This window comes from Peromyscus californicus, unplaced genomic scaffold (genome assembly GCF_007827085.1).
Source record: "Peromyscus californicus insignis strain IS unplaced genomic scaffold, ASM782708v3 Scaffold_3__1_contigs__length_106647218, whole genome shotgun sequence".
NCBI lineage: Eukaryota > Metazoa > Chordata > Mammalia > Rodentia > Cricetidae > Peromyscus > Peromyscus californicus.
The window spans coordinates 45,933,914-45,956,004 of record NW_026294551.1 but is presented as its reverse complement, the minus strand read 5'-3'; the positions used below and the strand labels follow the sequence as shown (position 1 = coordinate 45,956,004).

The following is a 22,091-nucleotide window of genomic DNA, read 5'->3' as shown; positions in this document are numbered from 1 at the left end:
GCAAGAACCTCTCATCGCCTTTGCGATCTTCTCCAACAAACCAGTAAATACTCCTAATTAGTTCAGATACTTAAAACAAACAGAAAAACAAGAACACATAAATACCAGTATTAGAATACCACTTTTCTATGGGAAATTAACCCTGGGGCTGGGGATGACTCAGTAGATAAAGGGATTGTAGTGCAAGCACTAAGGACAGAGTTCAAATCCCAGGATCCTTTCAAAGATGGCTGCAGCAGCCTCACCTGTAACTCCAGTCTCTTATGGCAAGGTGGGCAGCAGAAACAACTCCTGGGAGCTGGAGAGCCAGCTGGGCTGGAACATGTGACAGTGAACAACAAAGAGCTTGCCCTAAGAAGGGGGCAAACAAGAACCCACACCTCAGCCTGTCCTCTGACCTCCACATAGGTGCCTTTCACAAGATGCACGTGTGCGTACACACACATACACACATGTACACATACACACACACAAACAAACAAACAACACTAATCCTGAATATAATCACTTCAATACCACAGAATTCATGTGTTAGTGCCCCCTCTGCTGGAACGCTGGAGATAAAGTATGATCTAAAATTTGGGATCTTTGTTTTCAGAAACAAACAAGCCAGGCGGTGGCAGCGCACGCCTTTGATCCCAGCACTCAAGACGCAGAGGCAGGTGGATCTCTGTAAGTTCGAGGCCAGCCTGGGCTACAGAGTGAGTTCCAGGAAAGGCTCCAAAGCTACACAGAGAAACACTGTCTCAAAAAAAAAAAGAGAAAAAAGAAAGAAAAGAAAACAAACTGAAAAGCAAGAGCTCTGCGTTGCAGTAGCTTTTCCCTAGCCGTGTCTAGTGCTCTTCTAAGGAGGGGTCCATAAAGTCTGTTTATATGTAGAGGAGTACTCTGGAGAATTTGATGGCTGTTTAAACAGCTGGTTATGAAAAAAGAGGTTTTAACATTATTTAGACTTCACAAATATTTAAGCAATCTACTTCTCAGTACAAAGATAAACTGGAATGAAGCAGATAGATGTTTTAATAGGCAAGTAGACTACGGTGAGGAACAGTTTTACACCCTGTTCATTAAGAATTAGACTGTAATTCCCTTGTCAACTGCTGCGGGGGAGGTTCCACCAATGGAAAGAAGATGCCAGGGTTAGTCTCTATCTTTCTCCCTACCTAAAATGCAATCTCTACACTGGTTTCCGATTCTTCTAGGATCTAGATAATCCCAGTTCCCACCAGGTAATCCAAGGCCCATCATATGCCTCCATTTATCACTACTTGGCTTCTTCCTACTGCTGCTCTGTGGTCACCTCACCATTTCCTATTTGGCTTCTTAAGTCTTCTGTAACTCACATGACCAAAGTTCCCTTATGGAAGGGAAGGGGGAAGAAAGCTAGAGCAAAATGGTCCAGGAATATCTCTTTTGACTCTGGGGTACCCTGGTTCGATGCCACCACCCTCGTTTCACAACAGAAAAGAAAGAACAATAGCACCATTGAAGTTTCATGTTGCTAAAGCATGCCAGGATAATTTAATGTAAAAAGGAATGATAAGCCACCCAAGCTTCCTGTAGACTCCCCGGTAAATCATTTTAAAGAATGATTTGTGTTTTAAAACAAGCCACAGGCCGGGCGGTGGTGGTGCAAACCTTGAATCTCAGAACCTGGGAGGCAGAGCCAGGCGGATCTCTGTGAGTTCCAGGCCAGCCTGGTCTACAGAGCGAGATCCAGGACAGGCACCAAAAGCTACACACAGAAACCCTGTCTCGAAAACAAACAAACAAAACCAAGCCACAGGAACGCCAGACAATTTCGTAGTCTTTTTTCAACAAATGGTTTTGGAAGAACTGCACAGCCACATGCCAAAGAATGAAATCCAATCACTACTTCAGACCACAAACAAAAACCAACACAAAACTGCCCGAAGACTTATGTTTAAGAGATAAAACTACAGAACTGTGGCCTTCAATAGGTAATGTTTTTTTTTGATATATGGCACCAAAGCACTAGCAACAAAAGAAAAGAAATGCCTTCCTCAAAACTGAACTTTCATCCTTCAGAGCACATTAACAAGAAAATGAAGACAACCCAGGAATGAAAAAACTATTTACAGCCGGAGGGTGGGGGTGGGGTGGGGGTGGGGTGGGAGCACACCTTTGATCCCAGCACTTGGAAGGAGGCAGAAGCAATGGATCTGTGAGTTCCGGGCTAGCCTGACTACAGAGCAACATCCAGGACAGCCAGAGCTGTTACATAGAGAAACCAACACAAACAAAAACAAAAAAAAGAAAAAGAAAAAATAGATTTACAAATCATATATCTATGCAAGCAGTTGTAGAACAAAGAACTCTTACAACTCGTAAGTGACAACCTAGTATTAAAAATAGGTAATGATATGAACAGACACTTTTCTAACATCACTGGCCATCAGGAAGATGCAAATCAAAAGCACAATAAGGAGACACTAGAAAGCTTTGTTAAAAAAGAAAGCTCAGTGAGGTGGCACACACCTTTAATCTCAAAAAAGTGGAGGTGGGGGTAGAGGAGTGTTGGAACCATTACAGAACACTGATGGGAAAGTAAAATGATGCCGCCACTCTGATAATTCCACAAATGTTAATATATAATTATATAAACCGGCTAGCAATTCCATTTCTAAGATTATATCCAACACATGCCCATACGAAAACCAATATACATACAGGTGTTGATAACAGTACTAATTATAATAGCCAGAAACTCATGCCTACCAACTGATAGCTAAATAAAATGTACAAAGAATTACTATTCAATAATGAAGAGTGGGACTGGGTGAACAGCTCAGTTGGTAAGATTCCTTGCTGTACAAGCATGAGGACCTGAGTCTGGATCTCCAGCATCCATATAAAACTGAGATTAACTGAGAACTGGGAAGGGTAGACAAGCGGATCTTGGGAGCTCACTAGCTGGCTAGCCTAGCCCAAATGACAAGCTTCCAGTTCAGTGAGAGATCTGTCTCAAGGCAAGAGGTGGAGAACGACAGAGGAAACACCTGACACCTCGTTTGGCATCTGCATGTGTGTGCAAAGCGTGCAAGTCCCAATATTCACAAGCATGCAACACACACACACACACACACACACACACACACACACACACACGCATTCAAATTAAAGTTAATTAAAAAAAATGTAGCCATGTGTGAGGTCCTGAGTTCCATTCACAGCATAGCCAAGAATAAAAAAATTTTTAAGATCAAAGAAACAAATGTAAAGGGATGTGAAACAGTGATGCATTATAACTTTAAGACAATTTATGCTAAGTCTAAGAAACCACTGTGCCACCCCCGAATTCCATTCACGAGAAATATCAGTATAGAAGAATTCACAGAAACAAAGGGGAAGGCTGCCAGGGTTTGGAGAGCAACTACAATGGGTACAGGTTTCTTGCTGGGTGATGAAACTGCTATAAAATTAGATAGTGATGGCTGTACAACTCCTAGAAAAAATGAGCCATACAACGTAAAACGGTGAAGTAGGCTGGGGCTACTGAACCTCATACCCAGGATATACATGTGGGAAGTGAGACCCCTTTCCTACAAGTTGCCCTCTCATCTCCACACAAGCACCATGGCACACGCAATCATACAGACATACATATGCATATGCATACACACACACACACACACACACACACACACACACACACACACACACACGCAATCATACAGACATACATATGCATATGCATACACACACACACTAAATAAATAAATAAATAAATGTACTTTAAAAATTAAAACAGGAGGGGTTAGGGATTTAGCTCAGTGCCCACAGAGTGCTTGCCTAGCAAGTGCAAGGCTCTGGGTTTGGTCCTCAGCTGGGGGTAGAGAAGTTAAAACAGAAGTATACGGCATGTAGACTGTATCTCAGTATTTTCTTTTTTTTTTTTTTTTTTTTTTTTTTTTTTTTTCGTTTTTCGAGACAGGGTTTCTCTGTGTAGCTTTGCGCCTTTCCTGGGACTCGCTTGGTAGCCCAGGCTGGCCTCGAACTCACAGAGATCCACCTGGCTCTGCCTCCCGAGTGCTGGGATTAAAGGCGTGCGCCACCACCGCCCGGCCTCTCAGTATTTTCTTAAAGGGGGAAAACTGGGTCAATGAGATGGCTTGTCAGATAAAAGTGCTTGCCACACAGCCTGACAACCTAAGCTTGATCCCTGGGATGCGGTGCCGTGCATCTGTAATCTTGGTGCTCCTCTGGGCAGATGAGAAAGAGACAGGAGAACTAGCCAGAGGTCACCTCCACAAACTGGAAAGAGAGACCTAACTCTTGAAAGTTGTCCTCTGCTTGCACATGTGCATCTGGCATAGGAATGCTCACGCTCAATCTTTTTTTTTTTTTTTTTTTTTTAAGGAGAGGTGGGCATGGGGAGATGGGTCAGAGGGTTAAGGTGCTTGCCACCATACCTGACTACCTGAATTTTATCCCCGGGCACAGCAGGAGATCAACTGCCCCACAAGTTGTCCCATGATTGGCATACATCTGCTATGGCAAGAGGGTGCCCACTTACATACACAAACAAAATAAATAATTATGAAAGAAACTTTAAAAATTCCAATGAATAAATCTAAAATTGCATCTACTTTTCCGACATACAAAACCCCACGCACTGTATGGCAACTCTCTTCCCCTGCATCCCGTGCCAACCCTAGCTACCTGAAACAGCCATCTCCGAGCCGGACTGACAAAATAGCTTAGCAGGTGAAGGTGCCTATGCCAAGCCTGACAACTTACATTCAGTTCTAGCAACCGGAATGATGAGGGGAAACACTGAGTTGTCCTCTGACTTCCATGTGTGTGTCATGACACACGTGCCCACACATATAAAATAAATATAAATTCTTAATGCAATACTCAGCCACCATGTACCTCCCACATATCACAGGGCTGCCTGTTTCTGCTGAAAGTCTATTTGTTCCGTTCACTTTCCACGAACCTGGGAACCAAAGCTTAGCTCTTCATCTCCTATCTGAACTACCATGTTAAGACTTACAACAAGCCTCTCAACTCTAAGCTCTTCTCTCCTCCCCATTCCCACTTCTTTGAGACAAGGTCATCTTATACCTATAGCCCAGGCTGGCCTCCAAATCTTGACCCTCCAACCTCAGACTTTCTCCCTTTCATGCTTCACAATTCAAGAGCTACCTTCTCAATATAAACGCAAGATAAAAATGGGATGGCATCACTATGTCAACTAAACATAGTACTCAAAAACTACTTACAAATGTAAAGTTGACATTTCATACAAACAGTGCAAGATATTCCACAATCTGGCCTCAATCTGTTAAAACCTGATTGCAACAATTTTTTTTAACATTTTCTTATCTAAACACATTATTCCACAAAAATGCTTTATAATTTATGTTCTTTGTTCTCTCTCAACTGAAATGATCTCTACCTTTTTTTTACTCAAATCTAAACCAGCTTTGAAATCTGTTTAAATGCCTATTCCTGTCTGGTGTTCCTTTAGCAAAATGAATAACTTTTGTCCTCTATATATCACTAACATTTTAGAGTTCTATTATTAAAGAAAGAAAGAAAGATGGGGAAAATGTAGGTTTGAGACTGATAGACCTGTGTTCAAATCTTATTATTACATTTATTTACTTATTTGTGTGTGTGTGTGCAACGGATGCCATGACACAGAAGTGGAGGAGGTCAGAGGACAAACTGAGAGTTGGTCATCTCCCTCCATCACGTGGGTCCTGGAAATGGAGCTCAGGCCGTCAGGCTTGGCACCAGACGTCTTTATGGACTGGACCATCTAGCTGTCTCCTGGGTTCAAGTCTTAATCTTGCCATTTACTTATTAGCTCTATGGACTAGTAATGGAAAAATTTTTAACCTATTTGAATTTCATCTTCACCTGTAAGATGAAAATAATACATATATCATGGGGTAATCATGAATATCAAAGTATAGTAGGTACATAGGAATCCTTAGTAACCTAATTTTCTTTCCAGATTTCAGTCTGCTCTAGTGTTTACATGTGTCGCTATCACTAAACTCTAAACTGGTTGAAAGCAACACTATGCAGATGGGCCTTCCATTTACTACAAGGTTAAATCCTGAAAAGCCTAGGTATCCTAAGTAAAAACCACATTTAATATTTCTGGGCATTGTAATACATGCCTTTAATTCCAGCACTCAGGAAGCAGAGGCAGAGGCCGAGATAGGCAGAGCTTTGTGAGTCCAAAGCCAGCATGTCTACACATGAAGTTCCAGGCCAGCCAGGCTATACAGTGAGACCCTATCTCAAAACATAAACAAACCACCACCACCATCTTAGCCTCCCAACATAATAGCTTAGCAATGTATTATACTGTAGATGGATTATTCACCCTCGTGATCCCTTGGCTGTTATCTTTAGCCTACTAACTGCCCAGTGTGCCGGAGAGTACTGTCTGGCTAGTTCAGGAAGACCAAAATTCCAAGTTTGCTTTTACTGACTGTGTGCTGCTTTTCCATTATCATAATGTAAAACTCATAAGCTGAATCAATGTAGGTTAGCGAGCATCTAATTATAACATCCAATTGTTGTAAAGTTACCACTGGCTACAGCTTAGAACTAATCAACTCGACACAGGCATGGCAGCACATGCCTGACTCCTAGAACTTGGAGGGAGGTCAGGGCAAGAGGATGGTGAGTTTTCAGCCAGTCTGGACTACAGACTGAGTTTCAGGCCAGCCTCTGTTACACATGGAACTCTTGCTTCAAATCAAACACACAAAACAAACTGTGCTAATAAAATCTGCAAATTTTATGTGTAAATTTAACCTTAATCTTTAAAAACCAAATACAATCAATTTTTTTTCAAAAAACAACAACAAAGAATACAAACTATCTACCTGTGCTAATATATAATTAGAAAAATCTGAAAGAGAAGCTATTTTTTTGCCAAAGCAAGAGAGGTGACAGATTAATCTGATCCAAGAGTCTTTAAGAAACATAAACAACTTTAATGTTAAGATAAGCACACACCTGGGGGTTGTTTCTGGGAAAAAAAATAAAAAAACAAACAAACAAAAAACAACTAGGTTTCAGAGGAAACCACTACTTTGGCTGCTAAAATAGAAAACGTTCATATTAGATACTACAGTTTTATCAAACTAACTATATTCAATAGCTCAATTATAACACAGCAATTGCATTTAACAGACACTGAAGGAATAACTACAAAAAACATTTCTGCACCAAGAAATTGAAGAAATAACTATAAAAACCGTGTCATAAAGAAATTGTCATCCTAGCCGGGCGGTGGTGGCGCACGCCTTTAATACCAGCACTCGGGAGGCAGAGCCAGGCGGATCTCTGTGAGTTCGAGGCCAGCCTGGGCTACCAAGTAAGTTCCAGGAAAGGCGCAAAGCTACCCAGAGAAACCCTGTCTAGAAAAACCAAAAAAAAAAAAAAAAAAAAAGAAATTGTCATCCTAGATCAGTTAACACACTAGAAACTAAGAAAAACTTCTAGGAAGCTGGTAGGTATCCTAGCTCATTCCTAGAAACATGGCAACAAATTTGTAGCCTTGCTATTAGTGTCTGGAAAGAGTTTACAAAACTATGCAAAAGTAACTCGGTTCATGGGTGGGGGTGGGGCAGGGCATCCTAGGTCATACAGAAAACAGCAGCACTCTCTTTAAACAATCCTTTTAAAGGGTCTATAACTAATACTCCAAAACCGCTGTACTGAACAATAACATGGGTGAAGACACAGATCCAAAAGCAGTTTAAACAATGTTCTACTAATGCAGGAGTTGACACACAGGTTTCCTTACCTCTTCATCATCATCAGAATCATTCCCAAATACTGACGGTTTTTGCAAAACTCGGTGCAACGGCTGTGTTTTCTTTGGCAAAAGAAGCCCATACCTGCATGGGTTTTTTTGGAATAGAAATCATGCCATTATCTTTAAATGTTAAAACATAACGCATCCACTACTTTTTCCGGATGAATTTCCCAAATCAAAACATATCATACAACCTATGACCACATAACGGGCTTGCTGCTTTGCAATGATAACAAAATTCTAATGTGTCATGATTTTATAATTATTGTTTGTCTATCTGGGCCAATCTTAACATTTTTACTGAGAAGTGAATGAAGAATACAGGAATGTAATCTTCATGTAATACAGTTATCTTTAACAGGCACAGTGTCATGCTCTTTTCAAATTTGCTAAAAGTCAAAAATGTTCTAAACTGTCCTCTGATTTTTCCCACTACTGTGCACTTACACAGTTCATAAGTTCTTGATAATGAAACCCACTTAAACTTTTTCAAGAATTTACTGTGAAACCCAAGCAGACAGCCGGGCAAGTTCCCATTCGCTTATCAGGCTCAACTGCTTTTGTCTGCCAGCACGTCACCACGGGGCAAGTTCCCATCACCGTCAATGGCGCTCACTTGCTTTGTCTTAGCCCCTCTGAGAATCATCATCAGATTCAACTCAGATCGTTTCCCGAGGTTTTTTGGCTTTTAAAATGCAGAGGCCACAGGACGTGGCATCGAAAGGTTTACACACCCCAGGTAAAAAGCTCCAGGCACATTCACAGTATTTGTGTCTTTCACGGCAGCGTACACCCAGTTTCCTATATGCCTACCCTTTTCTGTGGCTTCTCAGCACCACACTCCTAACACCAGAAGGGAGGGCGGGAAGCAGGCCTTGAGCTTCTGCCAAGGAGAACAAGGGCCTCTAAGGAACCCAGGAGTTTCTCTTCTCAGTGCCCCTGAGCGCATCCAACCGGGAGAAACACAAGCGCGGGGTAGGAAGCAAGACTGAGGGGCCTCAGACCGAGCTTTTGGAAAATAGAAAAGTCTCGCTCTCTGCCCCTCAGCCTAACTTCCTTTATTTCCTCACAAGTTTCTCAAACTTCGGGCTTGCATCCTGGAAAAATGTACGGGGCGGGGGTGGGGAATCTATGTTGCTCGGGATTCCTCGCCTTCTCCCGCCTCTAGCCCTGGCGGCAGCGGCCCTGCACTTCCGGCCACCTCTGACGCCTCAGCCTAAAGCCTCGGTCTCCCTGGCTTCTTACTCCCCAGCCTGACCCTAACTCCCCCATCACTCACTGCCTGCCCGGGACCGCCATCTTGTTCCCGTCTCCGCTGGACGTGGCCGACGCGGATGTGACGTTGACGCTGACGCGGGCACGCACACTTCCGGTGGCCGGAACTCGCCTAGCGGCGGGATCTCGTCCCGGAGGTGTTTGCACGAAGTTGGTGGCCGTGTCCTACCGCCGTGTCTTGTTTCGCCTAGGACTAGTGGCCTTGAAGTCGACGCTAGGAGGGGACGACAAAATTGGCTCGAGAAAGGCGATCCTGGGAAGAGCCGCGTCACCGGAAATAGTATTAGAATCACGAATCCAACCGCGCGCACCTGCTGAATCCGGAGCGGGCGGGGGTGGGGCCAGCAATCTGAATTTTTTTTTTTTTTTTTTTTGGTTTTTCGAGACAGGGTTTCTCTGTGTAGCTTTGCGCCTTTCCTGGAACTCACTTGGTAGTCCAGGCTGGCCTCGAACTCACAGAGATCCGCCTGGCTCTGCCTCCCAAGTGCTGGGATTAAAGGCGTGCGCCACCACCGCCCGGCAGCAGCAATCTGAATTTTAATGAGTTTCCAAACGGCTAATTACAGACCGGTGGATTTGTTTTCCTTCTGACCTGTTCAGTGTAGCTAGTTCTGGGTAATTAGAAAACGAAAAGCAGCAGTACACCAATGAGAACTGATTATTTTCTGCGAACAGGGTCTTGCTGTATAACCCCCACTTCCCTAGAATTCAAGATCCTCCTGCCTCAGCTTTTGGAATGCTGGAGTTGCTGGCCCTAGCCGAGAACTGAAATTATTTTAACATTATTGTTGGTGGTGCCACTAGGCATAGGGAACAGTGTCATATCTGACACGTTTTTGCATCTTTGAGACCGTCATGGTGTGTAGTCTAGAATAGCCTCTTGCCTCAGCCTCCTGAGTGATGGTAATCCGTCTCAGGTTTGCCACCTCGTTAAAAACAGCCAGACGGTGGTGGCGCACGCCTTTAATCCCAGCACTTGGGAGGCAGAGGCAGGAGGATCTCTGTGAGTTCGAGGCCAGCATGGTCTACAAAGTGAGTTCCAGGAAAGGCGCAAAGCTACACAGAGAAACCCTGTCTGGGAAAAACAAACAAACAAAAAACCCTGGCCACATTTCATCTGTGCATACACCATTCTAAACTAGTTGTAGAACAGTTTAAGAGACCAATTACAAAAAGGCTGTTACGTCTGTACAATTGTTTCTCTGTTTTTTTTTTGTTTTTTTTTGTTTTTTCCTCTCTCAAGTATTTGGAAGTTTTATGAACATGTGGGATGGTAGCGTTAGGAAGTGACCCTGAGGTCTAGGTTTATGTTTTGTTTTTAAAGATTTATTTCTTTATTATGTATACAGCATGGATGACTGCAGGCCAGAAGAGGGCACCAGATCTCATTACATATGGTTGTGAGCCACCATGTGGTTGCTGGGAATTGAACTCAGGACCTCTGGAAGAGCAGCCAGTGCTCTTAACTTCTGAGCCCTCTCTCCAGCCCTAGGTTTATGTTTCAAAGGGAGGACACTTACCAAGCATACTAAAAGCCCTGGGTTTGAACTCCAACACTGCAAAAGAGAAGAAAATGACCTTCTAGTCATTTCTCTGTTTTGGTATAACTGGCTTTGTTTTGAAAGGCATAATATGCCTTTTTTAAAAATCTTTTTACTTTTAACCTATTTGTGATATGTTTATGTTGGATTTCTTGCTGATAACATATAGGCGAGTCTTCCTTTTTATGTGTACTGTCTGATAACCTTATTTTAATTTGAATGTTTAAACTATTTTCATTAAAGTGATTATAAACACACCTATTACTTGTTTCCCTTTTTCTCACATGTTCTTTGTTCACTACCCACTCCCAAGCACTATTTTGCTTTGTTGTGGGTTATTAGAGGAGATCTTGTAATTGAATTTATGATCCAGCCTCCATTTGTATTAGCCATACTACTATGCTCTGTAGACCAGGCTGGCTCTGCCTCCCAAGTGCTGGAATTAAAGGCTTGCATCATAACCATCTGGCAAAGTATACATATTTTAAGAATATCAGATATTCTTAGTTAGTAGACCCCATTTTCATTATGAAATAACCTCATTTCTCCTAACAGTTCTTGCTCTGAAATCTTTGTATGATCTAGCTAGTCTAGTTTTCTTTTGACATTAACTCTAGAAAAATTGAAAAGATGTACAAGAATGAAAAATAATTGCATATTCTATATGACAGATGTAATCATGGTAATGTATATGAATATCCATCTAGTCTAACTTAAATGATGACATCATATTGATGGACGAGTGGGAGGTATTTATGTGCAAATGTACACACACACACTTGAAGCCTTGGGAAGAAGCTATGTTTTTTGTATGACATATTGGGAGGTTAATGGATATTGCTTAAATTGGGAGCATAAAGAATGTATCCACACACCCATGTTATGTAGCAATATAGAGGTAAATATCAAAATTATAGCTGACGTGCAGAGATTGACAAACTGCCCTGCAGTCAGAGAGTAAATCTGTTAAGGATTTGCCGCATGTGGCCTCTGGAAGACATTCAGCTGTTGTTTTTAATCTAAGTTGTTCTATTACCAATAAGGACTCGGGAGTCAGAGATGGGGGTGAAAATCTGATAGATCAAAGAAGTGGTGGAGAAGTGACCAGCTGACCTCCCCTCCACTTTTTTTTTAACCAGAGACCCAGCAAGCATGTCTCTCCACATATCCCAGACCAAAAAGACCTCAAATCTCTAAGTCCCTCCTACCTCCTCCCTGTGTCAATCTTTCTCCCCTGCATCCTCTGCACTCTCTATGGCTAATTCTTGTCAACTAGTCTCTGGCTCTGCCCCTGATCCAAGGTTAATTTTATTAACAGTCTTGGAGTTTCACAGTGCAATCAAATATCCCGAAACATTCAGCTCTGACCTCATGATGTGAAGGTAGCCATAGACAACAGGGCTGAAGTTCCAACTAGACCTCTTAGAGAAACAGAGTCTCTTCTGTGTAGTCAGGGTTGGCCTAGAATGTACAGTTTTCCTGCCTGAGCCTCCTAATTTTGGGATTAGAGATGTGTGCTACCATGCTGGACTTCCAAATTGTAGTTTACCATAATGGACACTGGTCTAGGTTTGGCTGCTGAGCTGTTTGCCAACTCCCAAGGCTAAAAGAATGGGAAGCTCACTCTGAAATAAAGAAAATAGGGGTGAGGTGGGCCTGAGAACTTTCTGATCTTGGCGGGCCTTGTATAACACGATGAGTCAACAAACAGTCTGTGTTACTTTACTTAAAACAAAAAAGAGTCAAGAGCAAAAAACTAAAGCACCTGTCAGGGCTGTCTATCTCTTACTGAAAAGATTGAATGGGGACTTGGTTACAGAAGATTGCCCAGTGGGGAGCCCAGAATCCCAGATGATAAGAACTTCTATACTGGTGTCTTCTTTATTGTCCCATTGCCTTTGGAGCACTGTAATGAAGCAGTCCTCAGTTTTCATGAACTAGAGCTTTGGCTTCTCAGGCATAGTGGTGGAGAGGGTTCTTTGCTCAGTTGGCAATCTGCAGTAACAGTGGTAATTGCTACAGGGACTCAAGAACACAGAGAAGCCACAGAGATGTTAGAACCCAAATCTGGGCTCTTTAACTGGAAATGCAACAGAGGCAGAAGTGAACTAATCCAGGAAAAGATAGCTCATCACCACCATACTCCTGAATGTATAACCATCTCCACTCTCTTGGGCTTCCTGGAGTAAGACTTGAGAAAATAGTCACGTGGAATTGAGAACAAGACAGCTGTGGGAACAGTAGCACCCAAACTGGAGGATTATCTGTGTCAGCTTTTGACATGGATGTTACTAATGTCACTGTCACTACTTGCAGCCTCTGCTTCCAACTTCTCAGGCTTACCTTCCTCCTCTGTGCATACAACTTTTGCTGACTTGTAGTGTAGGGGACTCTTCTGTTCCACCAGGCAGCTCCCAAATAACCACACAGAGACTTATTGTTGATTATAAATGCTCAGCTGATAGCTTAGGTGCTGTAGAATAATATTTTAAGATGTGTTGCATTTGTTTATGCTGTGGAACATTTGTTTTAATGATGCAAAGATGTGTTGCATTCTTTTATGTTGCACTTGTTTAACTCTGTGAAGCTGTGTTACTTTGCCTGTCTAAAACACCTGATTGGTCTAATAAAGAGCTGAACAGCCAATAGCAAGGCAGGAGAAAGATAGTGGGGCTGGCAGGCAGAGAGAATAAATAGAAGGAAAAGTCTGGGGATAGGAGATCTGGGAGCGAGATAAGGAGGAGGACTCCAGGGGCCAGCCACCCAGCTACACAGCCAGCCACAGAGTAAGAGGTAAAGAAAAGTATATAGGGTAAAGATAAAGGCCCAGAGGCAAAAGATAGATGGGGTAATTTAAGAAAAGCTGGCGAGAAACAAGTCAAGTTAAGGCCAGGCATTCATAAGAAAGAATAATACTTCATGTGTGTATTTATTTGGAAGCTGGGTAGCGGGCCCCCAAAGAACAAGGATTAAAATACAACCAACACTCAGGCTTGTTTCTAACTAGCTCTTAGAACTTAAATTAACCCATTTTTATTAATTTACTTGCTGCTCTGTGGCTCATGGCTTGTTACTTCACCTTGTGCACATCCTGCTTCTTCTGCGTCTGGCTGGTGAGTCTGCCATTCTTCATCCCAGCGAGCTCTCTCCCTGTCTGCAAGTCCTGCCTAACCTCTTCCTGCCTAGCTACTGACCATTTAGCTCTTTATTAAACCAATGAGAGCAACACATCTTCACACTGTACAAAAAGCTTGTTCCACAGTATTGTAGTTTCCCAAAAGCAGTACACATCAGCTCTTTTAATGCTCACCACACTTTTTTTTTTGCCTTTCTAAACACTTAATATCTTTTAAAGAAATGTCCCAGTTGCTATGTCTCAATTTTATTTGTGTATGATTTAGATACCTTTGGGAAGGGGAATGGAGGAAAGGGGAGTTGTCTCTTTACATAGCCCAGGCTGGTCTAGAACTCAGGTCCTCCTGATTTAGGCTCCTTGGTGCTAGGATGACAGGGCTGCAGCCCCACCCCCAGCTAAGTACATTTTATGTAAGTCTATTTCACAAGTTGGCTTCATTTAGTGACCCCTAATTCAAATGGTGGTGACTAGAGAGTCAGAATCACATGAAACAAAATTCCATCATCCAAAGAGGCCTCCTCAGTGAGGTCTATGAGGACAGTCTAAGCTTAGGCAATAGATAGGGGATAAAATAATAATTAATATTAACTTGAGTATGAGATAGTTTCTGAAAGAAAACAGACCTTACTATATTCAATTAATTGACCTTGTCAGTTGAAAGTTTTATTTATTCAGGGCCTCACATATCCCAATGTTGCTAAAATTCCTTCCCTGGGAGATATGTAAACACCTACCCCTTTCTCCTAAGGTTCCAACAACAAACAGATACCATTCCACCAAAGGTCACCCTCGGAAACCAGTGGGTTTATTCAGCTTCCTTACATAGCATTGGTGTGAAGGTATGCTCATACCCATAGGTAGGAGCGGAGATGACCTTAAAGCAGCCACACCAGAAGTCTGCACCCAGCAGAAGATGGTGATGCTCCCATGGCTGCACAGTTGGAGTCTCCTCCTCTTAGACCTTTCCTGTCTACACGATATACTCCAGCTCCTACTGAAGGTCAGAATTAGGGCAGAATTACAAACAACTGATTGGTAGGGGTGACTAGATACTCAGGTGGGAGTCCCATCCCTCCCTGTGGCTCCTATGAGGGAATGTCAACAAGCTCAGCTGGGATGACCTTTGCAAGCAAACATGGCTGATCTGATAAAGACGGAGGCCCCAAGGATAGTCCTGTACAACACCCAGGTTGGCTTCAAAGTTGCTATGGAGCCAAGGATAGTTAGGGATGTTTATAGAAATTCAGGAAAACTGGTTGCTTTATTATATTTAGACAACGTAGGGAATAAGAGGCCAGTTACAAAAGATCATAATTTTGTATGATTCCTCTTATATTTGCCAGACAGGCAAATTCATAAAGAAAGTAGATTGGGGGCTACATGTGGAGGCATATGCCTCTAATCCCAGCACTCAGGAGGTAGAGGATGGCAGATCTTTGTGAGTTTAAGGCTAACCTGGTCTAAATAGTGAGTTCCAGGCCATCCAGGACTACATAGTGAGATCCTACCTAAAAAAAAAGAAAAAAAGTTAAAAAAATAATAAAGAAAGTAGACTGGAGGCTACCTAAGGTAAGAATTGGAGGAAATGCTGGGTGTGGTGGCACACACCTTTCATCCCAGCATGTGGGAGGCAGAGGCAGGCAGATCAATGTGAGTTCGAGGCCAGCCTGGGCTACATGGTGGTTTCCAGGACAACTACATAGTGAGACCCTGGCTCAAGAAAACAAAAATAAATAATAAAAAGAGAGTGTGTGTGGAAAGTGAGGCAGAACTGATGGTGGATTTGTGGATTCTTATTGGGTTGGCAAAAATGTCTTAAAATTGCTACAGTGGCAGCACAATCCTGTGAACCTGCTAAAAACTGTTGAACTGTATACTTTAGATGAAGTGGACACCATCTGAGGTATATTTCAAGGAAGTTGTTGAAAAGCCAAGAGGTTCTTTTTAACTTATGCTGCTGAGCTCAGACTCAGAGCCTTACCCTTGCTAAGCAAGCACACTACCTCTGAGCTTCATCCCCAGCCCCTGGAGCCTTTTCAGGGTCCCTCATCAGTATCTTGACACTTCACACTGTTTCTGGACATGCTATAATCATAAAATCAAAAAGGGAGTCTGGATCATCTACTACACCGTGTTGTTTTGCTGTGTGCTATGAGGAGCCAACTAGGAAACCCAATTAAGATGGGGCTGGAGAGACGGCTCGGTGATTAAGAGCACTGGCTGACATGTCCGATGGCTGACAACCACTGGTAACTCCAGGTACAGGAGAAGCCAACACCTCCAATCTCTGCAGGCATTAGCATTCACATGCCCATACCCATACCCAGATACACACATACACAAAATTAAAAATAATTAAATAAATAATTCAAAAAATCCATTTAAGCACCAGTAGCTCAGGACACTTGCTGCCAGCTGATCCAGCAAGCTGTCCTCTGATTTCTATGTGTGTGCCGTGACACACCCACAAAAGAAACAACTAAATAAATATGTTATAATAATTTAAAACTAAAAACAAAAATCCAATTGTTTCCATAGGAAATGAAAGACTGTGTATTCCTTCAAGGTTACTAGAGATCAGGTTTGATCAGGGGAGACCCCCTGAAAATCCTGGCTACAACATAAAGAAATAAACCAAGTGACATATATTTTACCTGCTCAAACATAAAACAAAAAATCATCTTTGTCTGGCTTGTGTAAAACATATAGTCCATACTAGTGTTAATGCAGATGTGTATGTTATCTTTGAAGGTTTGTGTTTCTTTTTCAGAGCAATGGGACCAGATATTGGTCTAAGTCTGGTAAGTCTTAGTAAAACTATACACAGTAAGAACACTTATCAAGCAAGAATTACATTCACAATATCCAGTCCATCTGCACTTGGCAAATTCAAAGAAAATACTTCATTATTAATCCATCTTGCTTAGTCCAAAATTTTATACCTCATTAACCTTCTATCATAACTCAAGACATATAACTATCTAGTCTTCAACTCCATCAACAACCCCAGAAGGATATAATATTGCCTGAGTAAACAGAAAGTGCAGTGTAAGTTGTAGCACGAATCTTAAATGGTCTTATTAATAAGAACAAACCTGGAGCCAGGTATTGGGGTGAATGCTGGAAGATCAGAGAAACAGAACCAGCCACAGCCACCTCACCTTGCCAATTCCTCAGCTGATCCTGTTTCCTCAGACTGGAAGCCTCTGAGTCCTCATCCAAATGAATCTCAGCTGAACTGCTGCTCAAAAGCCTACAAGCTTAACCAGGCTCTAGTTCCTGGTCCTCACCCTTATATACCTTTCTGCTTCCTGCCATCACTTCCTGGGATTAAAGGCTCACTTCCTGGGTTTAAAGGCATGAGTCACCATGCCTGGCTGTTTCCAGTGTGGCTTTAAATTCACAGAGATCCAGGCGGATTTCTGCCTCTGAAATGCTGGGATTAAAGGTGTGTGCTATCACTTTTTTTCTGGCCTCTATATCTAGTTCTGTTCTCTGACCCTAGATAAGTTCATTAGGGTGCACAATATTTTGGGGAACACAATATCACCACAGTAAGTCACTTCCAAAACAACAGATTCATCTGGATGCCTAGACAGTCACTCAAGGTTCCTCTGCAACATTGGGACATTCAATCTTCAGCCTATGGGCCAAGAATGTCTGGCAGACTTTTCCATGAAGCAGGAATTTTGAAGGACTGTCCTGCCTTGTTTTGGCGAAGTTTGGCAATCTTTTTCCTTTCTGTCCAGCTTGTCCAGTTTGTACAGCCTACTGTCAGCAGTCAAGGCAAGAGCAGTTTCTTTGCCCAGTAGCTAACTTTGCCACAATGAAAGCAAACTCTATATGGAGTTTCTTTGATGTTCATCATCTTCTCTGAGGTAATTGGTGCTGCCAGGAGCTAATGTGTCTCACTGTCATGAAAAGTCTCAGGTTATTAAACATATTGAATGCTGTATTCTGTAGGTCTTCCAAGTGTTTGAAGATCACCTATCTATCTAAAATATATCTCTTTAACCTTAAAAACATACCTAATGTGACTACAAGTTTGATTATTATAGATGACTAACTACTAACCTGCATTTCTTAGTTATCCTAAATGGTTTATAATAATAGCTTTCAAGAACTAGATCTTTATCTTATACTTTAAAATGAGTTGCATGGGTACGATGCCCTAAGCAAGAGTAGAAACATACATATGGTTTAACAAAAATCACCTTAAATTTGTATCAATATACAAAAAATCCATACCAATGTAAAATATTTGACGTTAATAGTTGTCTTTTTATCCTATATTCCTATATCCTCACTAAACAATGACAAACACCCATAAACCACCGAATGACCAAAAACTACCCACCTCACCTCTTGGGAATGTGGGTGTTGTGTTCTCTAGACTGCTTCCTGTTATCTGTGGGTAAAGGTATCTTTAGGGAACCTGAGAAAATTGAGATAATGGTCGAGTCCTAAGAAAACTAGCTGTAACATTTGTTGTCTAGTCTTGGCACAATGGGAAAGTGCAAGGATTATCTGTAGTCCTGGTTAGAATAGTCTGTGAGACTGGACCATCTCAGCCAGCAGCCTGCAAGCTGTTTTGGATTCAGATCTTGCAGAAATTGCAACAGAGGCACTTTGAGAGGCTGGATCACCTGAGTCACTCGTTTTCATTGATGTCTGGTCCCATTGCTCTGAAAACACACAAACTTTCAAAGATAACATACACATATGCATTAACACTAGTATGGACTATATGTTTTACACAAGCCAGACAAAGATGATTTTTTGTTTTATGTTTGAGCAGGTAAAATATATGTCACTTGGTTTATTTAAGTTGTAGCCAGGATTTTCAGGGGTTCTCCCCTGATCAAACCTGATCTCTAGTAACCTTGAAGGAATCCACAGTCTTTCATTTCCTGTGGCTCACGATGGCCTTTAACTCCAGCTCCAGAGATTTGATGTCTTCTTCTGGCCTCCACTGGCACCCACCCTGACCCTCTCACAGTAAGCTTGTACACAAAGAGACACACAAGGATACCAATTAAAGTGTCTTTTCCCCCATGAAGGGATAAATCTGTTGTTTTTATACTTTTAGCAAACCCAACTGAGATGCTTCCTTTTGAGGGTTTCATTAGTGAACTGCCCACCTTGCAAATGGACAGCTCACTCATTCTTTAAGCCTGTTTCCTCACTCATAAAGTGGTGATGGCATAAGAATCACCGACTTTATTGGGAGAATCTTAAGTGAGCTAGTATGCAATCATGCTCTGAACATGTTAAATGTCATGGAAAGGGTTGGGAATGTAGCTCAGTTGGTAGAGTGCTCACCTAGCATGCACAAAACACTGGGTTCAATCCTCAGCACCCCAAAAACCAGGCAGGGTGATAAATGTGTGCCTGTAAGCTCAGCATTTAGAAAGTAGAGGCAGAAGATTCAGGAGTTCAAGGTCATCTTCAGCTACCTTATGAGTTCTAGGCCAGCCTATACTGCATGTGACCCTATCTCAAAATTAATAAAGCTGGGGATGGTGGCCAAGTCTTTAATTCCAGCACTCTAGAGGCAGAGGCAGGCCTGTCTCTATGAATTTGAGGCCATCCTGTTCTACATAGCAAGTTCTAGGCCAGTCATGCTTACATAGAGAGACACTGTCTCAATTTTTTTTTTAATGATAAAATAAAATGTGGGAGTTGGAAAGAGAGCTGAGCAGTTGAGAACACTGGCTACTCATCCAGGGGAAGAGTTCAACTCTTAGCACCCTCATGGCCCCTCACATGTGGTTGTGATTCCAGTCCCAGAAGGCTTTCTCCAGCACTACATACACATGATGTGCAGATATTCATTCATGCAAACACTCATACATGTAAAATAAAATCAAATACAAAGAAGAAAAGTGAAAATATAAGAAATCTATTACACTAAACCATAGTAAATGGAATTCCCACAACCACAATAAAAACAGCCTCTCTGACACTCTTCTTTCTGGCTGCCTACACCACCATCTGTATTCACAAGTTTATTCTGAACCCCTGGATGTACAACTATCAGTTTAATATCTTCAAGAACACTGTTGCTAGAAATGTTGCTGCAAATACCTGGAAATGCCTCCCTTCAAATACAAAGTGGCCAAGAGAGGTAACACTGGTCATGAGCTCATCTGAGACAGACTAGCTGGTTGTCATCTAATCAACAAAGGGTAAAGGGCTGCCAATCTCCACTTATAAGGCACTCAGGACACATCACAATCTGTCAGCTTAAGAAAGAAAATAAAGTTTAATTTCCCAAATTTTATTAAAAATGGACTTTGTCATCAGATATCTTATTGCAAAGATGAAATCTCACAACATGCCAATAAAGCTTGCTGTAATAACAAGCTTTGAATGAATAGAAATTCTTTTGTAGTTATAGGACTTGAGAAGTTTTTGTTATTAAAAACTGATGTTTTCTTTATTCTGTGAGTTATGGACAAACATTTTCTCATAAAATGATTTTCTGTGACCAGACACATGCTTATCCTCACAGCACTCAGGAGTTCAAAGCCAGCCTGGGCTACATATCTAGTTCCAGACTAGCCTCAGAAATATATAGAGACTCTTTCGCAAACAAACAAGCAGTAATGTAAAATGGCTTCCAGACTGTTAAGGAAAGAAGAAACAAAGAAGGGATGGAGAAGGAGTGTTTAGATAGTTTTTGAAAAATTCTAAAAACAGTTCCACGTCCACTTTTTAAAATCTTTATTACTTGGTACTCTTTTGATGTAAAAGCTGCCATTTCTCTACTCAGGCCCTCCAGTATCCTTTATTTTCCTATTTAAAGGAATGAGAAGCAACTTCCCAAACAGCCACCGTAGTCTCAGGTCCTATAGAAAGCCCAAACTAAAAGGGAGTTTTCAAATATGTTCCATTACATATTCAGGTGTGTTTGGTTACGATCACCATAACTGCATACTCTTCAGATTAAATTTCTCTTTAGGTAGCACTTTTGGTTTTAGAGAGTGCTGAAGTGAATGTCTGGGAGCAGAATGTGTCAATGGGGCATCCCTTTTCAGTTGGAAATATTTCATTATTAACAGCATAGGACACAATCAACACATCCTAAACATAGTACCAGTCCTTAGCTTTCCTCTGGCAATGATTTCTCCGTGAATGTTGTATGAATAGAGGTATCGCTCTTCTTGGGCAATGGAGGTAAAATAGATCTACTTTGTTTGTTTAGCTCCATAAGAGTCAAATTAATGTGTAACCAGTGGTACAGGATTTCAATAACAAGATTGCCAAATCTCCATACTTCAGTTCGAGAATGGTCTGTATCAAGAAAAGGAAAAGTTAGTATGGATAATATTGTACTTTAGTTATTAAGAAATAAATTAAAATATGATTAAAATTCATTAACTATGTTGTGAATCAAAATCATAGCAATATCTTGTTTATATATTTAATTATAAGAGATAGGTAGAAATTGATATTTTCATGTAATGGAATAATACATAGCAGTTAACACTGAAATAATTATACACACACACATACATGTAACATGTAGAATCTTATACATATTTGTGTATAACTCTTAAAAGTTTAGCCGGGCGGTGGTGGCGCACGCCTTTAATCCCAGCACTCGGGAGGCAGAGTCAGGCGGATCTCTGTGAGTTTGAGGCCAGCCTGGACTACCAAGTGAGTTCCAGGAAAGGCGCAAAGCTACACAGAGAAACCCTGTCTCGGGAAAAAAAAAAAAAAGTTTAAAAACCTGTAAGTTTTTTTATGAATTCATAAAGATATAGTAAAAGGAAACCAGGCAGTGGTGGTGCACACCTTTAATCCCAGCACTCAGGAGGCAGAGGCAGGCAAATCTCTGAGTTCAAGGCCAGCTTGATTTACAGAGCAAGTTCCAGAATGGCCAGAGCTACACAGAGAAACCATGTTTTGAAAAACCAAAAGGATAAACAAACAAACAAAAAAGATATAGTAAAAGACATGAATAAATGATAAGCACCAAACTCATGGTCACATCGTGAGAAAGGAGAATAGGACCAGAAGAGGTAGAGAGTTTTGACTGCTCCTATTACAGTTCGTGTCTTTAAAAACATCAGCCTCAGATGGGCCTGGTGATATTGGTGACATCCCTGTAATCCCAGCCGCCTGGCAGGCCGAAGCAGGAAGATCGCTAGTTTGAGGTTAGTCTAGGCTAGATAATAATTTTGAGCAGGACTGGGCAACTAGTGAGACCCTGTTGTAAACTAAAATTAAAAAGGGCTGAGGAGCCGGGTGGTGGTGGCGCACGCCTTTAATCCCAGCACTTAGGAGGCAGAGGCAGGCGGATCTCTGTGTGTTCGAGGCC

General features: G+C 41.8%; 2 protein-coding genes across 12 annotated transcripts in view; both read right to left on the bottom strand.

Annotated features, from left to right (window-relative positions):
• The window catches only part of Nsrp1 (nuclear speckle splicing regulatory protein 1), a 37,039-nt gene extending 27,822 nt beyond the window's left edge, over nt 1–9,217 (bottom strand). The window contains 2 exon segments of the mRNA XM_052757568.1: nt 7,802–7,895; nt 9,093–9,217. Coding sequence (XP_052613528.1) covers nt 7,802–7,895; nt 9,093–9,112 — 114 coding nt within the window. The 5' untranslated portion in view covers nt 9,113–9,217.
• A 10,789-nt stretch (nt 9,218–20,006) lies between these two features.
• Nucleotides 20,007–22,091, bottom strand: part of Efcab5 (EF-hand calcium binding domain 5) — a 139,686-nt gene continuing 137,601 nt past the window's right edge. For all 11 annotated transcript variants that reach the window (XM_052755967.1, XM_052755966.1, XM_052755971.1 and 8 more), the window contains one exon: nt 20,007–21,061. In XM_052755967.1, the coding sequence (XP_052611927.1) occupies nt 20,871–21,061 (191 nt within the window). In that variant the 3' untranslated portion in view covers nt 20,007–20,870. The remainder of the gene's footprint in view (nt 21,062–22,091) is intronic.